Source organism: Biomphalaria glabrata, chromosome 4 (assembly GCF_947242115.1).
Source record: "Biomphalaria glabrata chromosome 4, xgBioGlab47.1, whole genome shotgun sequence".
In the NCBI taxonomy this organism is placed as follows: Eukaryota; Metazoa; Mollusca; class Gastropoda; family Planorbidae; genus Biomphalaria; species Biomphalaria glabrata.
In genome coordinates this window covers 53,277,166-53,299,343 of record NC_074714.1, presented here as the reverse complement: position 1 = coordinate 53,299,343, position 22,178 = coordinate 53,277,166, and the positions used below count along the sequence as shown (strand labels likewise).

Here is a 22,178-nt window from a genome sequence, read left to right as displayed (position 1 = left end):
GGTAGTAAAAGTAAAGTAAAGTTCCCCTTTCAGACCTTGTGGCCTATAGGGCAGATGATGTAAAGGTCATATGTTTCTGTGGCCTACGGTTAACGAGGCTGTCATGTGGCCAGCACAACGACCAACCGCCTTTACTTTTCCCTAACTAATGTCAGGTACCCATTAGAGCTGGGTGGACTCAGAGGCGCCCGAAGATCCCGAAATAAAAAATCCCAGTCTTCACCAGGATTCGAACCCCGGTCCCCGGTTCGGAAGCCAAGCGCTTTACCGCTCAGCCACCGTGCCAGGTACCTATTAAAATTGGATTGATTCGGGGGCACCCTAATAAATCCCGAAATCCAATATCTGAGTCTCCGCCTTGATTTGAATATTTGAATCCAAGACCCCAGGTACTGAAGTCAAGCGCACTACCACTCACCCACATTTGTTGTATTACATTAGTGTAATTGCGTTGTGTTCATGGATTATACGCGGTAGTGGAATAGTACTTGTATGTTTCTTCAGATTGATACTTTCATTTCTTGTCTGACACCAAAATTTAAATTACAAGACTCGGAGGGCCACCTAGTGAACAGGCAATAAATTAAATGAGGGCCAAGGAAGACAAACACAACGGAAAGGGGAGTGTGTGGCGAGTAAGATTCAAGATAATGGGAAAAGGTCTTGAGATATTGCGTTTTGATGAATGTTGTTATTTCAAGTCAGCAAATCACGTGACCGCGTGGTATGTGCTGGGGAGGGGGCGACTTCGATCTGCTCATGTCTCGAGAAAACGCTCAGGCCAAAAGTCAATCTCGGTAAATGTAAGAGGATTTTTGATTGGCTGGTTCCGCAGAATGACAGTCAAATTTGCATGACCCCTTATGAAATCAGATTTGATACTGGCGCACACAAAAAAATGTCTGAGTTGAGGTGAAAGTGTGTGGGCGCCATCTAGGATAACTGGACATTTTGCCGATCATGAGACGCCAAAATCAATTGGATTTTTTTGTCGTCGGGGCGCCATAACCGTTCCCAAAAGCTTGAAGATACAGTCTCTTTATTTTGAAGTCAATTGCTTCTTTTGACATTTTAAATATCTTTATCATCTTCCGGTGGTTGGTTAAAAATTGAAACGAGAAATTTAGACGTCATTTCCTGCTATCAAACTTTTCATTTTAATCATAACCTCACCCCCCCCCCTTTTAAAAAAGGGTTAAGTTTATTTTTTTTTAGTAGTTAAGACAGTTTAAATTGACTCATTATTCAGTCTCCATTGCCACCCGATAACAAGGGTGTCATGTGACCAGCACAACGACCAACCCCCTCTACTTTCCCTCAACTAATGTCAGGTAACCCCTTTCAAGTTTGGTGGACTAAGAGACGTCCTTTAAGCTTTACATCCTCTTCTCTATACATCGCGAGGTCTCAAAGGGGCTCTTATTTAAATGGATTCATTGACAGTGATGTGTAATAACATAATATTGTTTGGATTTTTTTTAAATTATAAAAAGTTATTAATAGGAACAGGTCTTATCTTATCCTATCTTGTATAATACAGACGTTACTTCAAAAAGAAGACGACTACGTCCTATGCGTCATGCATTTAGTCATGCATGTTAACCAATGACTTCAATTCTGACAAGTTGCCAAGTCAATGGTAGATGTTTCTACTTTGGAAAATAAATCAGAATTCATCGAAAACTGTTCAACAATTTTTTTAAAATTATTCATTAAATTACGTAAAAGAGCTACTTGTGTAGCTTTTTATTTCACCAAAAACATTAAAATTTGGCAAACAACCACAATATTAACAACAACAAAAAATAGCTTTATACTTATATATTGACCAAGTGACCAATCCGATTGGTGACTAAAGTAGGTCATCATATGATTTCTTAAGTACTTGTTGCCAATCTGATTTGTCCAGACACCGGCCTGTAATGTCCGGTACTTGGGTAATAATTTCGTAATCATGTTCGGACAAGAGTGCCCCGAGGAGATGCTTTAATGGTTGGATGGAGTAATTTCTGCTAACAACGGGCTGTAAAAAAAAAAGAGTTACATTCGGCCAGCAATGTTTTACTGACTGCCGGGAACTGACCCTTCCGGTCAAGCGGTACTGCTGAGCCCAGTGATGAAGCGAGGTATTTTTTTATCGAGTTTCCTGGGTTTTAGTCAGCGTTTTTTTTTGTGTTTTTTGTTTTTTTTGTGTGTTTCAACGAAATAATTAATTTTCCAGAATATATGAAAAGACTATCCAAAAAAAAAAGGTCCATTTCTAAAGTGGAAGTCAGTGTGGCTTTAACTTTACTTCGTGCGTAGTCAGTGGCACCAAGACCAGTCGCCATAGAAGGCCTGAACACTGACCTGCAACGTCACAACCTGTGGGCAGTGTAGACCAATAGCTAGTTGCCACGTCACAGGTCTGTCCCATGCAAAAGTTAAAAAAAGAAAAAAAGTAAAGGTCCCCTTTCAGACCTTGTGATCTATAAGCTCATTACACATTACAAGCTCATTACAGGTTATAAACTCATTACACATTATAGACTCATTACATATTATAAAGTCATTACAGATTATAAGCTCATTACACATTATAAACTCATTACATATGACAAGCTCATTACACAGTGTATGCTCATTACACTCTGTCAGCTCATTACAAACTGTAAGCTCATTACACACTGTAATCTTCATTAGACCTATACATACCAGAAGTAGCTCTGATCATTTGCAGGCGACCACCTTCTCGAACCCATACCCCTTCACCCACCACCCCGCCCCTGATTTGTATATCTAAAAAAAAAATACAACTATGATTGAATGTTTCTATGGCACCCCAGGGCGTCCCATTTTTATCCTCTTCCCCCCTCTTTTATTTTCTCTCCCAGCAGAATCTTTGGGGGAAGGGGAGATAGAGGCTCAGGATTAATCAAACGGTTTCGGAAATATTTCCCCCCAGCGGGAACTTAAAAAAAAAAAGAGAGAGAGAGAGAGAGAGCCAGATCTACAATTTATCATATCAGAGAATTGGACGGAGTAACGGTACAACTTGATTTCGCAGATAAGAATTGGACTTCGGTTCTCCTGCTCTATATTTCATCTTGTATGAAACAAAGCAAGGATTCTCAAACTAGAGCCACAACATTCAAAAGTAGCTTTTAAGACATGACAGGTACTAATGGGAATGTAGGACTAAAGGATACAGAATTTAATTTATTATAAGTTGAGATACGGCGTGTAGTGGAAGGGAGTACTTATACTCATGTAATAATCTCACACAGAGTCAGCGCTGAACTAAAATCTGTCTTAAGACATACTGCGACATAAACAATTTGTTTCAATTTCTGGGATTTGAGGATACGAGGGGAAAGTTCACAGATATAGGAACAGGGATACTTCGAGGTTATGTTTGAAATGTGTCTTCCTTTGATTAAAGCTTATCTCGCGTGACCATGTGAAGCACTGCACTCATCCTTGATCTAAGGAATCAAAACACATCTTCAATCACATATTAAAAAGTCTGGGGGGTTTGAAAGATAAATAGTCTAGGACTTAATGAGTATATACAGGTCAGTTATTTTTCTGTTCGTTAGTCCGTCAACGTGTCCGTGCTGTCTGTTCGTTCGTCTGTCAGTGAGTCTATTTGGTGTACGTATTAAAAACTCCTAACTGCAGAGTGAAAGAGGAAGATCCTAGCCTTAGAATCGAGATGAGACAGGTAGATCCTAGGTCTCACCCGCAAAGACCTACAGGGGAAATCATTACAGATACTCAAACATTGTCCTCACACTAATGAGGTATACAAAAACACGATCATTCGGGACCCACTTTGACCTTTTGACCATTGTCAAAAAAAAACACGACACATAAGCCTGGACGGCCACATCTCCAGATCCCCCGAAGATCGCAAAGAATCTCTACAGTGAACAGTACCACCGGAAAGAAGGAAGACATGAAAAGAGATGGGCATGCCTGTTCATGAAAGAAACTCTCATCCTATAGAAAGAAAGATCATGAGTGGTGCCCCAACGCTCCAAAAGACAGGCACTGACGTATTTAAATTCGAAAAGGACCTAAATTATTGGAGATATAAGTGTTTTGTTGTTGTTGTTTTTGAGAGACTTTTAAAAGTCTGCATATCATATGATGCCAGTGATAAATATTTCGTGGGGGGCTCTAATCATGTGCTGCCTATTGGTAAATCCGGCACTGGGGACAGATAAAGGGAAGAAAGACAAACTATTAACAAATTATAAAAGAGGCCAAAAGACTGCTGTGACTATACTCCAACCAAGTTTCTCCATTGACTTTACAAAAGTCTTTTATAACTGTAATAAGTGAACATGAAATAACTTCAATGACCTTTGGTCAATCCATAACAATAAAATTACTTACATTGGTGTCTGTCATAATGTAAATATGGCGTCTCTCAGTGTCGAATACCATGTCCGGCAGTATCCTGTGTCCATCAAAGATGACCAGTTCTGAATATTCATGGGCACGGCCACCTGGTGTCAACAATATCTGTGGACCAGAAAGACAGGAAATTCAAAGCTCTGTTACATTTGATTTTTTTTCAATGTTTTTTTTTTTGGTTTTGCTAAAATAAATATGTTGAATTATTAGAATACGTTTATAGATAGTATATCTTCCTTAAGTTTTTTTTTTTGTTATAAATAATATTTGTTGCTTTTAGGTGGCTATAATAATATATTATGATAGTACTTGTGGTATGCCTCGGTAAATTTGGTGAGTGGACTACGAGTCCTCGACCTGAGCTATCTTGCGATATACAAAGGAAGGATTGAAAAAAAAATGTGTGGGTATTAACTAGTGTTTCCCTTTATACGCTACTGCGGGTAGCTTGTAACCGAGATAAATTAACAGCGTTGATTAAACGACAAGCTTTTTCTCTGAAATCACTTTCTGTCTCTACAACAATCTCCCACAACGGCGTTCTCTACTCAAATAGGACTTCAGATATCCTATTACCTTCTTCGACTGGGGCAATAGATCATGAAATATTCGGGTGCCAAATGTTATACTATCATCAGCACATCGCCACCGGCTCCACGCTTCTCTAACAGCTGTCTGGGTGATGGCGACCTTGGTCAGTATGCTGTAAAGGGGAGGGGGTCAAGAAAAGGGAGGAGAAAAGGGCGGGGAGGATTCCGCCCTAAACGTAAAGAAATATACCGGTCGAGGAAGACCCTCGAGTGAAATAACCAAACAAGACGGGGCGCCGCGTTGACAACTTCCTCTGACCTCCCTATAACACCTCATCAAATATTACTATCTCAGAGTAACCCCAATAACAAATAATAATTATATATTAATAAATGACAATCATGTAAATACCCTTGACCTAACAAATACAATCCACCAATCATACAATTTAAAAAAATACCAAATTGAAGCTGTTTGGTCTGTGCATAACTTGTGGCCTCCCAGCAGGACACAACAGAATGAGACAACAAATGTTCCGGAAGATAAAAAATCGGAACTGACGGAACATGTTCTTGTGGAGTGTCACCAGACAATGCCCACCACGTCCTTCAGACGCTGCTGATGTTATCCAGAGATCGGAAGAAGATACTGGTCCCAGAACACTAATTTAGACAAAATATTGTTATAGAAGACTGTCTGAACTGGAAAACAATGCGCAAAAATAGGAAAGAAAGATGGTTAACTCTTTCCCTCCTAATTGACGATGTCAAAGTTGATTTGACACCATTAAACTTTTTTGTTTTTTTATTTTTATATTACATTTATAAACTTTAATTTGTGCTGTGTAAAAAGAGCATGCATTCTCCTACAATTAGATACCAACTATAAAATGTTCATATAACAAACAAAAAATAGTTATTAAAGTTTAATCGGAAAAAGATGGGGAAATACAAATGAGCGAAATGAATAATACTGTCGGAACGAGGAACATAATTACGGGGAGAAAGAGTTAAGTAAAAGCTTCAACTTGATAATAAGAACAAAGAAACATAGCTGTTAAGTATTACTCTAGGAAACAGAAAGAAAAAAAACCTAGGTCTAGGAGTGCAGTAACGAAAACAAAACCCTGTGACAATCAAGAACTGAAAACCGGATAAGAAAGAGCACTCGTATTGAAAAACGAATGTAAACCAAATCACTCTCTTTTTTAGTACGTCCTTGATTTTCTGTGTATTCTGGCAGCAAGTTTATTTTTTTCCTAATGTTTCCCACGTGACTCCTTACCTTATTAATTAGAATCCATTCAACCTATCCCTCACCTAATTCTCTTTGAATAAACCCGTATCATGGGCGTAGCCAGGATTTTTTTTCGTTTCGGGGAGGCTTTTGGGGGGGGGGATTTCCCCCCCCCCCCGACCCCCCCCCCCCCGCGAAAAAAAAATTATATATATATATGTGTGTGTGTACATAATTAATCTTTATTACATTCTGACCCTTTCGGAAGACGTTTATTGTTTATTGTAGACTCCCCGCCCTTGCTGCGAACTCCCCCAGCGTGGGGCGAAGCCCCGTCGCCGAGCACTATTTCTGGTATTGAAAGCCAACAAAATGCATATTCTGAGGTATCTACAGTGCATTATCTTGCTATTAAAAAGTTTTATTTCAAAAACCTAATGTGCTATTCTTACTGACTTAGACCCTCTCGCGCCGTTCGGTGCATTTTCCGGCAAGCTGTTTCCGCAACTCTTATTTTGCGTAATTCATTTTGTTGGAAAACATGTCCCGCAAAACCTCGTGCGACGCTCTGTCACAACCTTACTAAGGATTCGACTCCCAGTTCGGCATATGATTTCTTTGATTTAGACCCGATCTCTATGACTGACTCCTAAAATCTGTCTTAGCCATCTTTGTTGAGACACATTTAATGATTCTCAATTTCGGCAGAAGACTATTCACACTTAATTAATGGAGCCCAAGCCACTGGTAGAAATTTGTAACCTTTCTTGACTACGCTCTTGGAATTACATGCCTGTATTTCGCTTTAGATTTTATATGGAAAAGGAAAGTTTTTTCGTCAAATCATCTGTTGAGGGGTTTTAAACTAAAAAATCTCTAGGTTTTTTTTTGTTTTGTTTTTAATTCAAAACCCCATTTAGCTACGATCATAGAATTTGGTAACTGTAGTTTGCTTTAAAATAATATTGAAGAGAGAGGTTTTCAACTCTAAACGCTCTGTAGGGGAATTTTAAACTCAAAACCATCTGGAGGGGTTTTAAACTTTAAAGAAAAAGCCATCTGGAGGACCGGGGGATTTAAACTCAAAACCCCTTTGGCTACGCTCATAGATTTTATAGTGTGTAATTTTCTTTTTTTTTATATTGAAGAGGTACTTTTTAGCTTCAAACCCCAACTGGAAGGGGGAGGGGGGTTAAACTCAAAACCCCTTTGGCTACGCTCATAGAATTTTGAGTATGTAATTTGCTTTTTTTTTATTGAAGATGGGGTTATCGTAAATTTTGGAGGGGGTTTTTAAATCAAAATCTTCCTCAACTGTGCTGTTGGAATTTGGGGATTGTTGTTTGCATTTTTTTTGTTTTGTTTTATAGAAGAGGGGGATTTGGGATTTAACTGCAAAAACCTCTGGTAGGGGGTATAAAATTCAAAACCCCCTGTAGGGGGTTTTAAACTCAAAGCCCCCTGGTAGACGGATTTGTATCTCAAAACCCCCTGATAGGGGTTTTTAAAATCTCAAAACCCCCTGGTAGGGGGATTTAAACTCAAAATCCCCTGGTAGAGGGTTTTTAACTAAAAACTGCCTCGGATGTGCTGTGGTAAGTGATGATTTAGTATTAAAATCTCACCTAAAATAAACAAAATGAAAGCAAAAATCAGTCACTTAATCCCATCCCCCCCCCTAGCGGGGGGGGGGATTTCATTTCGGGGGGGGGGGTTGAACCCCAAGAACCCCCCCCTGGCTACGCCCATGACCCGTATACATCCGTGTACAGCAAGCTATGTGGATTTGTAGACTGCTCAAGGGAGACTATAAATGCAAGGTTACCTTTTTGAGACGTCCAGTCTCTGTCCCCACAAACGCCACAGTGAACTGGTTGACCACGGTGGCGGTCAGCGAGGTCAGTCGAAGGTTCTCGTAGATGAGCACGGGATGCCGGATGACTGGACTGATGCCTACGATGTTAGAGAAGGAGTCCAGCTTGTTGGTGTTGCACAGGTACTGCTGGTCATCCTCGACATTGTTGATGACCAGTCCACTCTGCAGAGATAAAACAAGGAGGTAACAGATATTACAGTAAGAGACAGTCTGCCACCCTGCACGTCTACAGTAATAAAGAGATACAAGAAAATATAGAAAAAAAAATACTTAAAAAAACAGAGCTTATATTAAGCACAGTTGTACTAATTTCTTTGGACCAATCATGTAATTAAATGTGTAATAGATCTAGACAAAAGCATTTATTTATTTTATTTTTTAAAGGGGGAACGACTTGAATTCTAACTCATGTCTCAAGCCTTCTCTTGCTTCTCAAGCCAACACGGTAGCCACTCTGCTAGCGGAGAGCCTACGAACATGTTATTCAGATTAGAATTTTCCCGCGCCCTTTTTGTTACACTTTTAAATCCTCAAATAAACCCAGATCGTAGATGAATAGGACATTAAACCTTAAATATTTGTTGTTGTTTTTTTTTTTCCTTTTAGGGTCACATCTTTAATAAGAAGAAATCAATTAACTGGCCGAGTGGGTGGAAAGGGTTAAAAACAGAAATGATTTTTTTTCTTCTTCTCTTGATAGCATGATGTGTTTGTTGAGTGTCTGGTCTTTGTTTGCACCCTAACGTCCGTTGTGTGTGTGTGTGTGTGTGTGCGTGTGTGTGTTTGTGTGTGCGTGCGTGCGTGTGTGTGTGTGTGTATACACACTTCTGTAACTCACATCAACGCAATGGATTTGAAGAATTTCGGGAGCAGACGCCAATTCTTTTCTTATCATTTTTTTTTAAAACTTCATTAAAAAAAGAGCACATCGGTCCATCGTGGAGCGCGGGAACAAGGAAAGCAGACGAGACTTGTTTTCCTTAGAATACTAGAGTGTGTGAATGTTTATTTCAATTAAGTAGCTGGTCTTGGCGAAAGCATGTTCGTTGAAAGTTCATTGTTAGAAATAAAAATTAATGTAGAATGTACACGCACGTGTAAACTTTTGACAGATTGTTTTGCTTTGATCATCCCTATCTTATATCAGGTGTCAGACTGACCTGAATGAATTCTGGGACATAATTAAAGCCCAAATAAAAAAAAAAAAACTATTCATCTAAGATCTGGGTTTATTTGAGGATTTTAATGTGTAACAAAATGGGCGGGTGAGAATTCTTTTTCTGGGACATAATTGAAGTCTAAATAAAAATCCAACTATTCATCTAAGATCTGGATTTATTTGAGGATTTAAAAGTGTTACAAAATGGGCGACTGAAAATTCTTATTCTGGGACATAATTGAAGCAAAAAAAAAATATTTAAAAAATCCAAGCACTTTTTATCAGGATTTGAACCCGAAACTTTATGCCCCAACCTCAGAGCACTACCACTCTTTTAATGTACCAATTAACCCGTTTAAAGTTACTAAACTTAAAAACAACACTGGCCAAGAGGAGCCTTATGACGTCAAATATGTCAAAGGTCAAACACGTGGAATTTTCGGCACAATCTCGTTATGTTATATCACTTTGTCTTCATGTGAAATTGAAAAGTTTCGTAAGGCAACCAATTAATAAAAAAAATAATAATCAGGGAAATTTGTTATTTATTATGTTCATCATTTATTATGTTTTCTTTCTGTGTTATTTCGATCTTGTTAAGTTTTCGAGGTCAGCAATTATTACTGTTACTGTTAAATAATTATACACGATTTTTACCCATTGCTGACACCAAAGCTTTCCAGATTTTTAAATTAGTGCAGGATTTATAACTGTTTGAGCTACTAATGAAATTATTAACCTTGTTCTAAATGTTTCGAGGGGAACGAAAAATGGACAATTTCTATCTCGCTCTCTTTAAAAAAAAAAACAAAAAAACTTTCGGCTTTGTAAAAAAAAATAAATTTTTAACTTTTTTTTTATTACAACTTCGTGTATTCCACTAAGTAAAAAAAAAATCCCACTAACAGACAAGTATTTTTTTTACATTTCCTTGGCCGATAGAGTGATAAATCCTGGCAAGTGCTAGAATCCACCTGCCAGGAACAACAGAAACTTGTCATCAGACCCTTATCAGCCTCGTTACTGCTGAAAGTGAAACTAGCCAGAAAGACTCACACACTTAAAAAAAAAGGCCAAATTTGTTTCATTGCTAGACTCTGAGAAAAAAAAAAAGGCTTTTTTTAAAAGACCGTTTTGAATGTGAACTAGACTCTCGACTATATATCAGTTATTTATTTTTGAGTGAAAGCAGACGTCTTAATTAGGCGCTGGAGATCTCACATCTTCTGGTGATGAGGTGGAAAGCTGAATAGATGGCAAGGAGGATCTGTTATCAAAGTATCGGCAGACTGAAGCAAGACGTTCCTCGAACCCCGGCCAAGCGTAACATTATCTAGATCGCCGGCATCACCTGTCTACTTATTAGGCAAGAAACCAGCAAGCGGGAATCCCCGCAAGGGCGCGACAGGAAGTGATGCGTATCTGGTCTCGTTTTGAAGTTGGTTATAGCTCAAAAGGAGGCCGTAGACACGTGAGTGGAAGAGGAGGAGACAAGATATTATGGGATGTAGTGAGTTCTACACTGATAGTAATCTTAGAAAACCTTAATTAGAGACAGAGGCGTAGCCGAAATATGATTTTTTTTTTGGGGGGGGGGTCATTGCCTCAATAAGTTGTTCAAAATCTTCTTTGTCTGAAAACTAAAAGAGCGCCAAACGAGCAGACGTGGCCACTTTATTTTCCCTTTTTCATATAACTGGCGATTTTATAGTGTTTTTTTTTTCATTATTATTATCACAAATCAAGCACAGGGCTTCGAACTTAGAAGAGGTGGCCCTGTTTCAATTGAACTGAGTTTTTATTTTTTATTATTCATAGATGGATTGTGTACAGGGATTCAAACATAGAATAGACGAACTTGCACGGGCTTTGAACAATGAAGAGACGGCCCTGTTTCAATCGAGCTATTTTTTTTTCATAGATGTATTGTTTAAAAAGCAAGAAAATTGGGAAATCGGTAGCGAGTAGATAGGATTGAATGACAGAGAGAGAGAGAGGGGGGAGATATATATATATATAGAGAGAGAGAGGGAAATGGGAGAAGGAAAGGGGAGAGAGAGGAAAGAGAAAAGGGGAGGGATGGGTGGTTGATATTTATGCATTGTGAAAATGGGTAATGGAAAAAAGTATCTATAGAAATATAAAAAAAAGCAACAACAATTTCAGCAACATCATTAACAACTACAACAACACTAACACCAACAGACTTTTGGGATAATACAACGTAGTGGTCAGAGTGAATAAATCGAAAGTAAGATTTGTTATTTCACCCCCTCCTGCCTCTCCGGCCTCAAGCCTCTTTATCAAACTCATCCGTTTTATATCTCCATTTCACCCATCGATCGGAAGTTCCAAAACTAACAATCACTCATGCGTCACGCACACCCACAAGCACACATACACACTGCCACACACACACACACAAACACAAACTGCCACACATACACACACAAAGACACACTGCTACACTCGCTACCGCACAAAACACACACACACGCATACCAGTTATCTTGGCGACCATGAAACATTGAGTCTCTGCGCACATATGAAGTCCACCATTTATCGATAACGCAACAGTGATTTTGTTCCCCCCCCCCCTTTCACACAGTTACACGCATACATCTCTCTCACACATCACATACACACACACAGCCGCACACAGACATCATTTACTCACGCCTGAGCTCCCCCCCCTCCCACACTCCAATCACTCCCTTCTCCAATCTTGCTTGCTCTTGGAGTAATGTTGATTTTTCATTTCGTGTGAGGGACTCGCGGGGCGCCTCAGACATGAGGGAGTTGGATGGTCAAGGGTACTGAGACACCACAAAGTCAAGTACCTATCACACAGAAAGGACAGACGAGGAATAGGAGGGGAAGGGGGCTGGGGAGACAAGTGCTTTGGTATTAAACTAGTTTTAAAAAATCCAGAAAAAAAGCACAATTGCTTTTTTTTCCTGATAGTATAATGTACTAATAATAACCGGCCATACCATTGGTCTGTGAGATAATGCTCCGGGCCTGTAGACATAGTGTTCTGGGTTCGAATGTATAACCTCGAGTCTACAAGGTGCGTAGACATTCCGGGCTCACATAGGCCTCACCAGCCACATGAGGAGGCACGAAATCCCAGTGCAAAGCCCCCAGCCCCCTGGATGACAAAAGTGGTCATCATCGAACAACGATGGACGAACTATATACAAGGCAGGTCAATGCACTGCACACACAACAGCCTGGTAAAAAGTGCGCACTGTTTCTCATTTGCTCTTTTAGTTTAGTCCTTTCGTTGTTAACTCTTTCTCTCCTAACTGACGATACCAACATTGATTCCACCAGAATGTGGTAAATAATTATGGAGAGAAAGAGTTAATCCAGTTTTAAACGAAGAAAGAACCTTTTCGATAGTGTATAGGTATTTTTGGGGGATGAAACAGACTAGAGACACGAAGACACGCACACACACACACACAATATGGCGTGCTTGCTTAAGAAATCCACTCGCTGACCAACTGACCACTAATTACTAGACAGTGTTTGTTGTGGACACAGAAGCCATGTTCAAGCAACTCACGAGACGCGAATAATTAGCGTGTCTCGCCTTAAGATCTTGATCTTGATCACGAGTAGTTATAAATGCCTCGAGCTACATAATGTATAAATGACGGCCGAAGACTGAAATCGGCCAATTCGGAATCTTGCCGGTCATTTATTGAAAATGGCCGGGCAGTCTCGTACTGGGCACACTTCGGGTTTTGGTAGTAACATATATATATTCTATATATATATATATATATATAAGAGGTTTGTCCGTTAGGTCGATGTATTCATCTTTTTAAATTTATGATTATCTTTAATATTCAAATTTGTGAGCACCATGAATGAAACTAGTTAAATCGTATTATAGCCAATCGAAAGTCGAGTTTTATAAGAGCGGACTATGCTCATTTCAATTAGGAGATTTTCATAATGAACGCAAGAACTATGAACAATTTCTGAACAAAGTTGTTACATTTGTTGTTGTTTTTTTGCATTGTAATCTTTTGGAAAGTGAATAAAAAAGGTTCTCTTTTTTGAAAAAAAAAATCAATTAATAATATGAACCAGAGATCTCTGGAAATGATTTTGGTTACAACTTCTCAGGCTAAACGAGGATCCGTTAACAAGCAGTGCTTGCTGGGAGTTTTCCATCGTTTAGGGGCCCCTGCATTTTGCGTAATATTTAACTTTTAATGTAAAGAACACCAAAGCGGGGGGCCCGGTGTGAATTTTCAAATTCTCCCCCCCCCACATCTCCCCCCACCCTAGCTACGCCACTGTTAACAAGTATGTCTTGTGTAATTGCTTGAGATATAAACAGAATAAATACAAAATGTTACGCCAAGGGCTCTAACTGCAGAATACGTCATTGCACTAGAGTAGGGGTTCTCAACCTGTGGGTCGCGACCCCCTTGTGGGTCGATTGACGATTTTCCAGGGGTCGCCTAAGACCGTCGATAAATGGATTGTTTTTTTGTCAATTCTTCTATTGCTGTGTAAGTGTGGGTGGGTGGGGGTCGCGGAAGAAAAAGGGGGGGGGGTTGTAAAAAGGGGTCGCCGAGCTTAAAAGGTTGAGAACCGCTGCACTAGAGGCATGTGTGATACCAAGGCTTAGGTGTAAAGCAAAACTAAATACATTACAATAGTTATGAAATAAAAGACTATACCCTTTATTCAAGCATACCTATACGAATCGACCTGAATCAGGCGGCATTAGGTTCATAATTTATTATGTGTATGTGTAATTATAGATTTATGCCTGATAGGAACGAACCATGTTGAACTACACAATGCTCTCCCAGTGTACTCTATCTGCCTATGAAAGTCATTCCGTTATGTGTGAATCTAGAACTTTCAGTCTAGAACTATAGATAGCTAAAAAGGAAGAATAACTTGGAAAGTTGTCCTCTGTCCATTAGACATGTAGATACTATTTAGTCGATCTACAAAATATCACCAGATGTCCTACAATATTATACAGTAGGAGGAAAAAAAAAAAAAAAAAAGTTAATCACAGTAATCTCCTCTTCGTTTACATTTCGAGATCCCGTTTGTATTCAAACTACCTCTTTTTAAACAATAAAATATCATTAAGAGGGGGAAAAAAAGAAGAGAAAGGGATATAGAGAAATATGGGGTCAATATGATGGAACTAAAAGAAAACAAGTAAAAAAGAATTGGAAATTGGATTTTGGATATGTGGTGCTGCTATGAATCATATCAAAGATGCAAAGTTTAATAGTAAAAATGCACGTCTTAGAATTGGTAGCAGCTAAAGTCTCATTTACATAATCCTGATCCACGCCACCAATGACCATTAAAATCGTCCTAGTGTGGATGAAGATGTTGACTATTTTAATTTCTATACCTTTATTTCTTTCTTTTCTTTTTTTTAATCTTTTTTTTTTCATAATTGTACTTTCTCCTTTTTTTTCTACTTTCACTTTCCAGGCTATTAAAATGTGGAGAGATTTCAAGCGCGATCAAAGGGAGATCAATAGCGAGTCCAATCTTGACCTTTGCCAATAAGGCAGAGTTATTTCCCCTCTCGTTTTATTGCCTCTAACGGTCCACTCTGTATTCCACGCTCGTCACCAGTTTCCGATACTCATTGTTTCCCTTTCGTTAAAGATTTTTATTTTATTTTCGGAACAACTGCTAGCCATTTGAACTTGTTTCGGTTTTTTCTTTTCAATATCTCGTTGATGTGAACCTTTTTTTTTTTTGGGCAGCAAGTTCTCTGGGTTTGTTTTTGTTTTTTTCAATTAAACATTAAAACACTGTGATTCCCCCCCCCCCCCCTCGCCTTTTTTTTTAGGTAAGTATATTCATTTCTATAGTGATCATCGCTCTATTTTGGGCTAATGTGGACAACTATGGTTAAATAAAAATGTTAATTGTTCTCTCGCTGTCTATCACTTTACATTAGACTAGTCTCTTTTCAGCTCTTTTGCTTTCACTCTGTTCCACCCTCTCACTCTCTCTCTCTCTCTCCTCTTTCTCCAACCACATCTCTTCCTTTCTGTCACGGTCTCTTACACTTTCTCTTTCTCCGTCTCTCTCTCTTTCTCCTTCAACTCTGCTTTTACTCTTTCTCGCTCTCTCTCTCTCGCTCTCTCTCTTAGACACACACACTTTCTCTGGCCTTGTCTCTATTTTCTCTCTCACTTTGCTGACTTTGTCTCTATTCTCTATCACACTTTCTCTGGAATTGTCTCTACTCTTTATCACACTTTTCTGGCCTTGTCTCTATTTTCTCTCTCACTTTCTCTGGCCTTATCTCTATTTTCTCTCTCACTTTCTCTGGCCTTTGTCTCTATTCTCTATCACACTTTTTCTGGCCTTGTCTCTATTTTCTCTCTCACTTTCTCTGGCCTTGTCTCTATTCTCTATCACACTTTCTCTGGCCTTGTCTCTATTTTCTCTCTCACTTTCTCTGGCCTTATCTCTATTTTCTCTCTCACTTTCTCTGGCCTTATCTCTATTTTCTCTCTCACTTTCTCTGGCCTTATCTCTATTTTCTCTCTCACTTTCTCTGGCCTTGTCTCTATTTTCTCTCTCACTTTGCCGACCTTGTCTCTATTCTATGTCACACTTTCTCTGGCATTGTCTCTACTCTTTATCACACTTTTTCTGGCCTTGTCTCTATTTTCTCTCTCACTTTCTCTGGCCTTATCTCTATTTTCTCTCTCACTTTCTCTGGCCTTATCTCTATTTTCTCTCTCACTTTCTCTGGCCTTGTCTCTATTTTCTCTCTCACTTTGCCGACCTTGTCTCTATTCTATGTCACACTTTCTCTGGCATTGTCTCTACTCTTTATCACACTTTTTCTGGCCTTGTCTCTATTTTCTCTCTCACTTTCTCTGGCCTTATCTCTATTTTCGCTCTCACTTTCTCTGTCCTTCGTCTCTATTCTCTATCACACTTTCTCTGGCTTTGTTTCTATTCTCTATCACACTTTTTCTCCAATTTTCTTTTTTTAACAAATTTAAATTGAATCAATCTGAATTTAGAATAAACCAAACGAAGAAAAAAACATTGCGGGGTCTTAGTCCAAACAGTGATGACGTAGTGATACTTTTTTTCTTTTCACGGTTATGTCGTCATGACAAGGAAAAGCATCATTTAGTTCAAGAATGTTGAAACAGGTCTATGCTTAAAAACAGTATTTTTTTACTTTTCCAGCGGGATCCTCCACCTCATCTTGTTCTTTCACTTTGCTGCCGCCCCCCCCTCCACATTTCCTCTCTCTCTATTAAAAGATTGACTTTAACGGAGGGAGCATTGGTGGAGGATAGTAGAAAAACAATGCGTTGGTGACTTCGAGGGTGCGGTCGCCTTCACTGAATGTACTGCACTACTACAGAATCTATCTGACAAGACGATAATAGTTTTCCAATCACACTTGCTTCTGAGATTGTTACTTTTACCAAAGTTTCAAATTTGAAATATAAATTTTGCCATCCAAAATCGAATTTGAAGGAAGCATTGACAATGCTATAATTCATCAAAATATTTCGTGATTACGTTAGTATATACATCATTTGTTTGTTTTAAAACTGGTTTGCATCTACTTGCATAAGTTCAAACACAAAAAAAAAAAAAATGGGCACAACGCCGTGTGATATTATTAAACGCTTGGCCAAATGGAAATCCAATCTGTAAAGAAAATTGAATAGGATCAATGGCAAAGCAGAGAAGATGAAACTCCCCAATCATTCACACCATGTGTAGAAACTGCTCAGAGCTATGTAGCGGGCAGGATGCCCCCTCCCAATCTCTCTCTCTCTCTCTCTCTCTCTCTGCTTCTGTTTTTTTTTTTATTCTTTAGCTCCTTTCATCTTTCTATCTTTAAAAAACAAAAAGAGTTCGGAACCTACTTTCATCTTGGGTTGGGAGATCGGATTGAAGAGAAACAAAATACATCCAATACAAGCAATGTGGGTGTGAACTGCACGACATAGGCGTGTCCCTTGAGGGGGGTTCATGTAGGGAGATGGCGAGATCGCCAATTTGGGAGAAACCAAAAAAAGAAAAAAAAATGTGTTTTAGACGATGGAATTAGAACCTAGGTCCTAAGGTGTGACTTGAAATCTACTGTACATAAAAACAATGTGATAGTCCATTGATTTAGGATAGTAACAATGGTAACGTGAAAATGGCAAATATATTAACAAATAAATTAGCTAAGCTACGAACCTCGGGTTAAATTAGGCCCTTGGCGTGCTGCTTTCCGTCTAAGCCAGGGGTTCTCAAACCTGTGGATCGCGACCCCCTTGGGGGTCGATTGATGATTTGCCAGGGGTCGCCAAACACCATTGAAAAGATGGATTGTCATTGTCTATTCTTCTATTGCTGTGTGTGTGTGCGGGGGGGGGGGGTCGCGGATTGTAAAAAGAGGTCGCCGAGAATAAAAGGTTGAGAACCGCTGGTAAGCAACCACTTGTGTGTGTGCGCGATTTAAACAGTATGTAAGAACATGTTGCTGGGTTGCGTATGTGTTTGTATGCGCGCATGTGTGTGTGTGTGTGTGAGAGAGAGAGAGAGAGAGAGAGAGAGAGAGAGAGAGAGAGAGAGAGAGAGAGAGAGAGAGAGAGAGAATGTGAGCAATGTTACCATTAAGCGTTGGATAAAATTGCTCATATTTTGGGAAACTCGGAAGTCAATCATCAGCCAAAGTGATAGGAGGTCAACTTCCTCAAAGCTGAGATCGCTGTCTCGTATATTGCCACGTGTTATTACAGACGAGATATACAAAAAATATTTAATGGAATTAAGCTATCTCGTAATAAGTAAACCAGAGAAATAATTTTATCAAAACGTGTAAAAAAAAAAAAAAAAAAAAAGAGAGAAAAAGAGAGAGTAAAAGAGAAAGAAAAAGAGAGAAAGAGAGTTTGAACAAGACAGAAAGAGAGAGTAGAAGAACGGAATCTATAACAGTCTATAAAAACGATCATACCGTTGATGTGGTATCAAGATAGGGAAATTGCTGTGTTTTTCTATTTGTCTTTAATTCGCTGTGTTTGGCTTGTGCTGGGGAAGTGCAAACTTTGGAAATAGAAAGCTGCTCCATTTTTTTGTCCCCCTTTTCTCTTTCTCTAGAGTTTGTGGGAACACGGAGGGTCGAACATTGATTCATGGCTCGGTGCAGTGGATAAACCAATGGGTCAAATACATCAGTGAGGGATAGCCAGGGAGGAGGATGAGATAGGATAGCGAAGAGGCGCTGAAGAGGATACGGAGGAATGGTCAATAGAGAGTGGACTTGAGAAAGAGAAAGGTTAGGGCGGAAAACTGCCCTTCTTTATAAGTGCGAAAACATTAAATTAAAAAAAAAATGAAATTAATAATTTTAGCCCTCTTTTCAAGATGGAGCCACTATTGTGTTAGTGTTGTCTGTCTGTCATTTTCTTATCTTCGTAATGGAAAATTGCAATCGCAGCGTCTTCCTCATTCTGTTGATAACGGAAGCCTACAGTCCTTTAAATCATGTCCTTTTTTAAATTAACTATTCATAAATAGTCACAAAGCCATAAACTATATTTGAAATTAAAATCATGAATTATATGAAAGTCAGTAGTTATATTTTCTTTAGTTGTCATGGCAAGACTTTTAAAATCATAAAAGACTTCACATTATTTGTGAGTTAACACTCTTATGGATAGTTTGTCGCAGTGCTTTTTTTTTGTTAAAAAAAATTTGTGTCGTTACTTAGTAGTTGATTGCCTAACTTTTAACAACTATATAAATATACGTTAAAATACAAGAAAAGTAATAATTTTTCAAAAAGGTGTCGGTACGCCGTACCGGTGCGTACCGTCAAAAAAAAAAAAAAAAGCCCTGGTTTGACGGATATATTTGTATGTACATTTTTAGAATATTAGTGATTTTCTAATTGCAAAATTTATCTGATGTATGGATTTATTCACATAAAATAAATATGGTGATTGTATTAAGATGTATTTAAATATGTTCTTGGGTAGTTACCTATTTAGAAGGACTACGCTCTCCAAAATCTTCGCCACCATGTTTTGTAGCCCCTTTAGTTATGTATACAATACGGGGGAAAAAAATTAAAGAAGAAAAGAAATGTGTGTTTTAATTGTGTGTATATAAATATATATATTTGAGAATGTGGCTTTATTAAAGTGAGGGAGATTTGCGCTGCATCAGCCTCACTCTCTCGCTGGATCCAGTGGCAGAACAGAGTCCAGACAACTGGTGCTGGTTTGGGGTGCAGTGGATGACCAGTGTGCTCTACATGTCCCACAGTGCTCCAAAACGTTCCACGGTGTTTGCTAGGTGTCGCCTGATGGCCCTGGTAGTCCAATTCGACTTGAGCGCCATGCAGCCGCAACTGGACTTCACATGCTGGTGGTGGACGGAGACCATACTTTCACCAGATACTGGCTCTGGCTAACCCTCACCTGGTTTGACCCGTCAGTCGAGACGCTTTGCCGGGGGTGTGGCCGTTGCCGCATGCAGACAACTGCTTGGAGCCACAGGTGAGAGCTGGGCTCTGAGTGGAAACCAAGGTCAATGAGCTGCCCAGAGAGCCCGACTGCCCAGTTAACAGAGGTACCACTCCTCCAACAGAACCCCATACATATGTATATATAGTATGTGTATATTGTCATGCATGTATTAATGTGTCAGTAGTGGTGTGTATCTACTTTTTATTCTCGGGCAGTTATCTTTTAGTTGTTAATGTGCTCACCTTTGTATCATATCTCTGACTCAGATGGTTTCAATATGTTATGTAGTATATCTTTGCTTTTAAATGATAGCTTTTATCCTTAATTTTATCATTCTGTAAAGGGAGGCGATGATGGTAACGAATTGTAATTTTGTATTTGCCTTTGTGTGAGATTAATAATCAAGGTTGGAGAGGCACTTGGAGCTTTGTTTGCTCTTGGACACTTCTTAAAACGAAAAAAAAAATTACTCACAGACACTAAATTGTATCTTTTCAGTCTGTGGTGATTCTAACAGAACTAAACACTTAGCACTATGTTTCTCGGAATTTTTGGGCTTCCATAGAAATTAAAGACAGTTCCTTTCAAAAGAATCCCAATTGTAATGACTTTGTTGTTCGGCATATGTATGACACATGTGTATGTAGATGTTTCTACTACAGATAACAATAAACAACCTTTTGATCATCAAGTTTGAACAATTTCTGAACAATGTTCACCTTAATCGCTGTGATAACATGGAACTTACGGTTTTGTCTTGTGTGTGTTTTTAGCAATGTATCAATGTTTATATATATATTTATATATAGTTCGTCCATCGTGGTTCGATGATGACCACTTTGTCATCCAGGGGGCTGAGGGCTTTGCACTGGGGTTTTATGCCTCCTCATGTGGCTGGTGAGACCTATGTGAGCCCTGAATGTTCGGCCGCACACTGGGCAGGTTATTCCAGCTGGAGCTAGTGTAGGGTTCCCTCCAACTGCGGTAGGCTGGCTAGGGTAGTTTAGAGCAGGCAATTTTTGGGGCACCTTTTCTAGCCCTGTCCCCATGCTACGGAGGTGAGCAGTGCACTCCTAAATAGGGCTGCTCAGCCACTCAGGGGGCTGCCGGACTCCACTGCTAATCTGTGTCAGTGGTAAACGACCATATGGCCTGAGCCGCCTGTGTGCAGGGTTGCAGCTACGGCTTCCAGTATGCCCACAAACTATCGCTTCACTGCTTGCCTGTCGCCACAGGACTTTTGGCAATGTAATCTTGTACTGAATAAACAAACAAAAAATCTCGGGTTAAAAAAAAATAAAGGACTTCACTCTATTCGCTCTGTTAAAGAAATCAAAACGCTTGGCTCAGGTGAAGCAGATATTATGGAACATTCAGTTATGAAGACTGCGTCCTCTAAGGTCTTTATCGCTTTGTTTTGTTGTCCTTTGTGTTGTGTATAAAATATTGATGTAACTAACAAAATACAGAATATAAGAAAATATATAAAATAAAAAAACATCTATACAATATGAAGTTTTAAAAAAAAAGTATAATCTGAACAAACCACTTTAAAAAAAAAATGGCGCTTTGGATAGCTGTCTGGGGGTGTTTTTTTTTTTTTTGGGGGGGGGGGGGAGGCGCGTCAATGACGTCACAATGAATGCGAGCTTAGAACCTGCCTGCTTCCATCGAGATTCGTTATAGGAGGCCCCAACACTGTCCTGCAACGTCACAAACTGTGGGTAGTTGAGACCAATTACCTGTTGCCACGTCACAGGTCTGTCTCTACTAGACTTTATTAGAACTTAAAACATCTTCAAGGATATTCTAGTTCTAGTTATATGAGTAGGTAGTCCTTGTAATCACGACAAATTTAAAAAAGGATTAATAAAGCAGTCTTAGTCTTAGTCTTAAGTCTTAAGTCTTAAGTCTTAAGTCTTAAGTCTTAGTCTTAGTCTTAGTCTTAGTCTTAGTCTTAGTCTTAGTCTTAGTCTTAGTCTTAGTCTTAGTCTTAGTCTTAACTTAGTCTTAAGTCTTAAGTCTTAAGTCTTAGTCTTAGTCTTAGTCTTAACTTAGTCTTAGTCTTTACTCTTTAGTCTTTAGTCTTAAGTCTTAAGTCTTAGTCTTAGTCTTAGTCTTAGTCTTAAGTCTTAAGTCTTAAGTCTTAGTCTTAGTCCTTAGTCTTAGTCCTTAGTATTAGTCTTAGTCTTAGTCTTAGTCCTTAGTCTTAAGTCTTAAGTCTAAGTCATAGTCTTAGTCTTAGTCCTTAGTCTTAGTCTTAGTCTTAGTACTTTGCTTAGCAGTAGAGAAAAATGGCAACTAGAAATGTTTAGATTCTTTTAAAATTACACGCTTTTGAAATTACCCTGTTTGAAACTACTAGTCTGAAATTACCCTGTTTGAAACTACTAGTCTGAAATTACCCTGTTTGAAACTACTAGTCTGAAATTACCCTGTTTGAAACTACTAGTCTGAAATTACC

At 39.0% G+C, this 22,178-nt stretch overlaps 1 protein-coding gene across 6 annotated transcripts in view; it reads right to left on the bottom strand.

The window, feature by feature from the left end:
• LOC106069686 (plexin-B-like) overlaps positions 1 to 22,178 on the bottom strand; it is a 237,934-nt gene that overhangs the window by 50,329 nt on the left and 165,427 nt on the right. For all 6 annotated transcript variants that reach the window (XM_056025494.1, XM_056025495.1, XM_056025497.1 and 3 more), the window contains 2 exons: positions 7,994 to 8,206; positions 4,381 to 4,509 (listed from right to left, as the gene is read on the bottom strand). In XM_056025494.1, the coding sequence (XP_055881469.1) occupies positions 4,381 to 4,509; positions 7,994 to 8,206 (342 nt within the window). The remainder of the gene's footprint in view (positions 1 to 4,380; positions 4,510 to 7,993; positions 8,207 to 22,178) is intronic.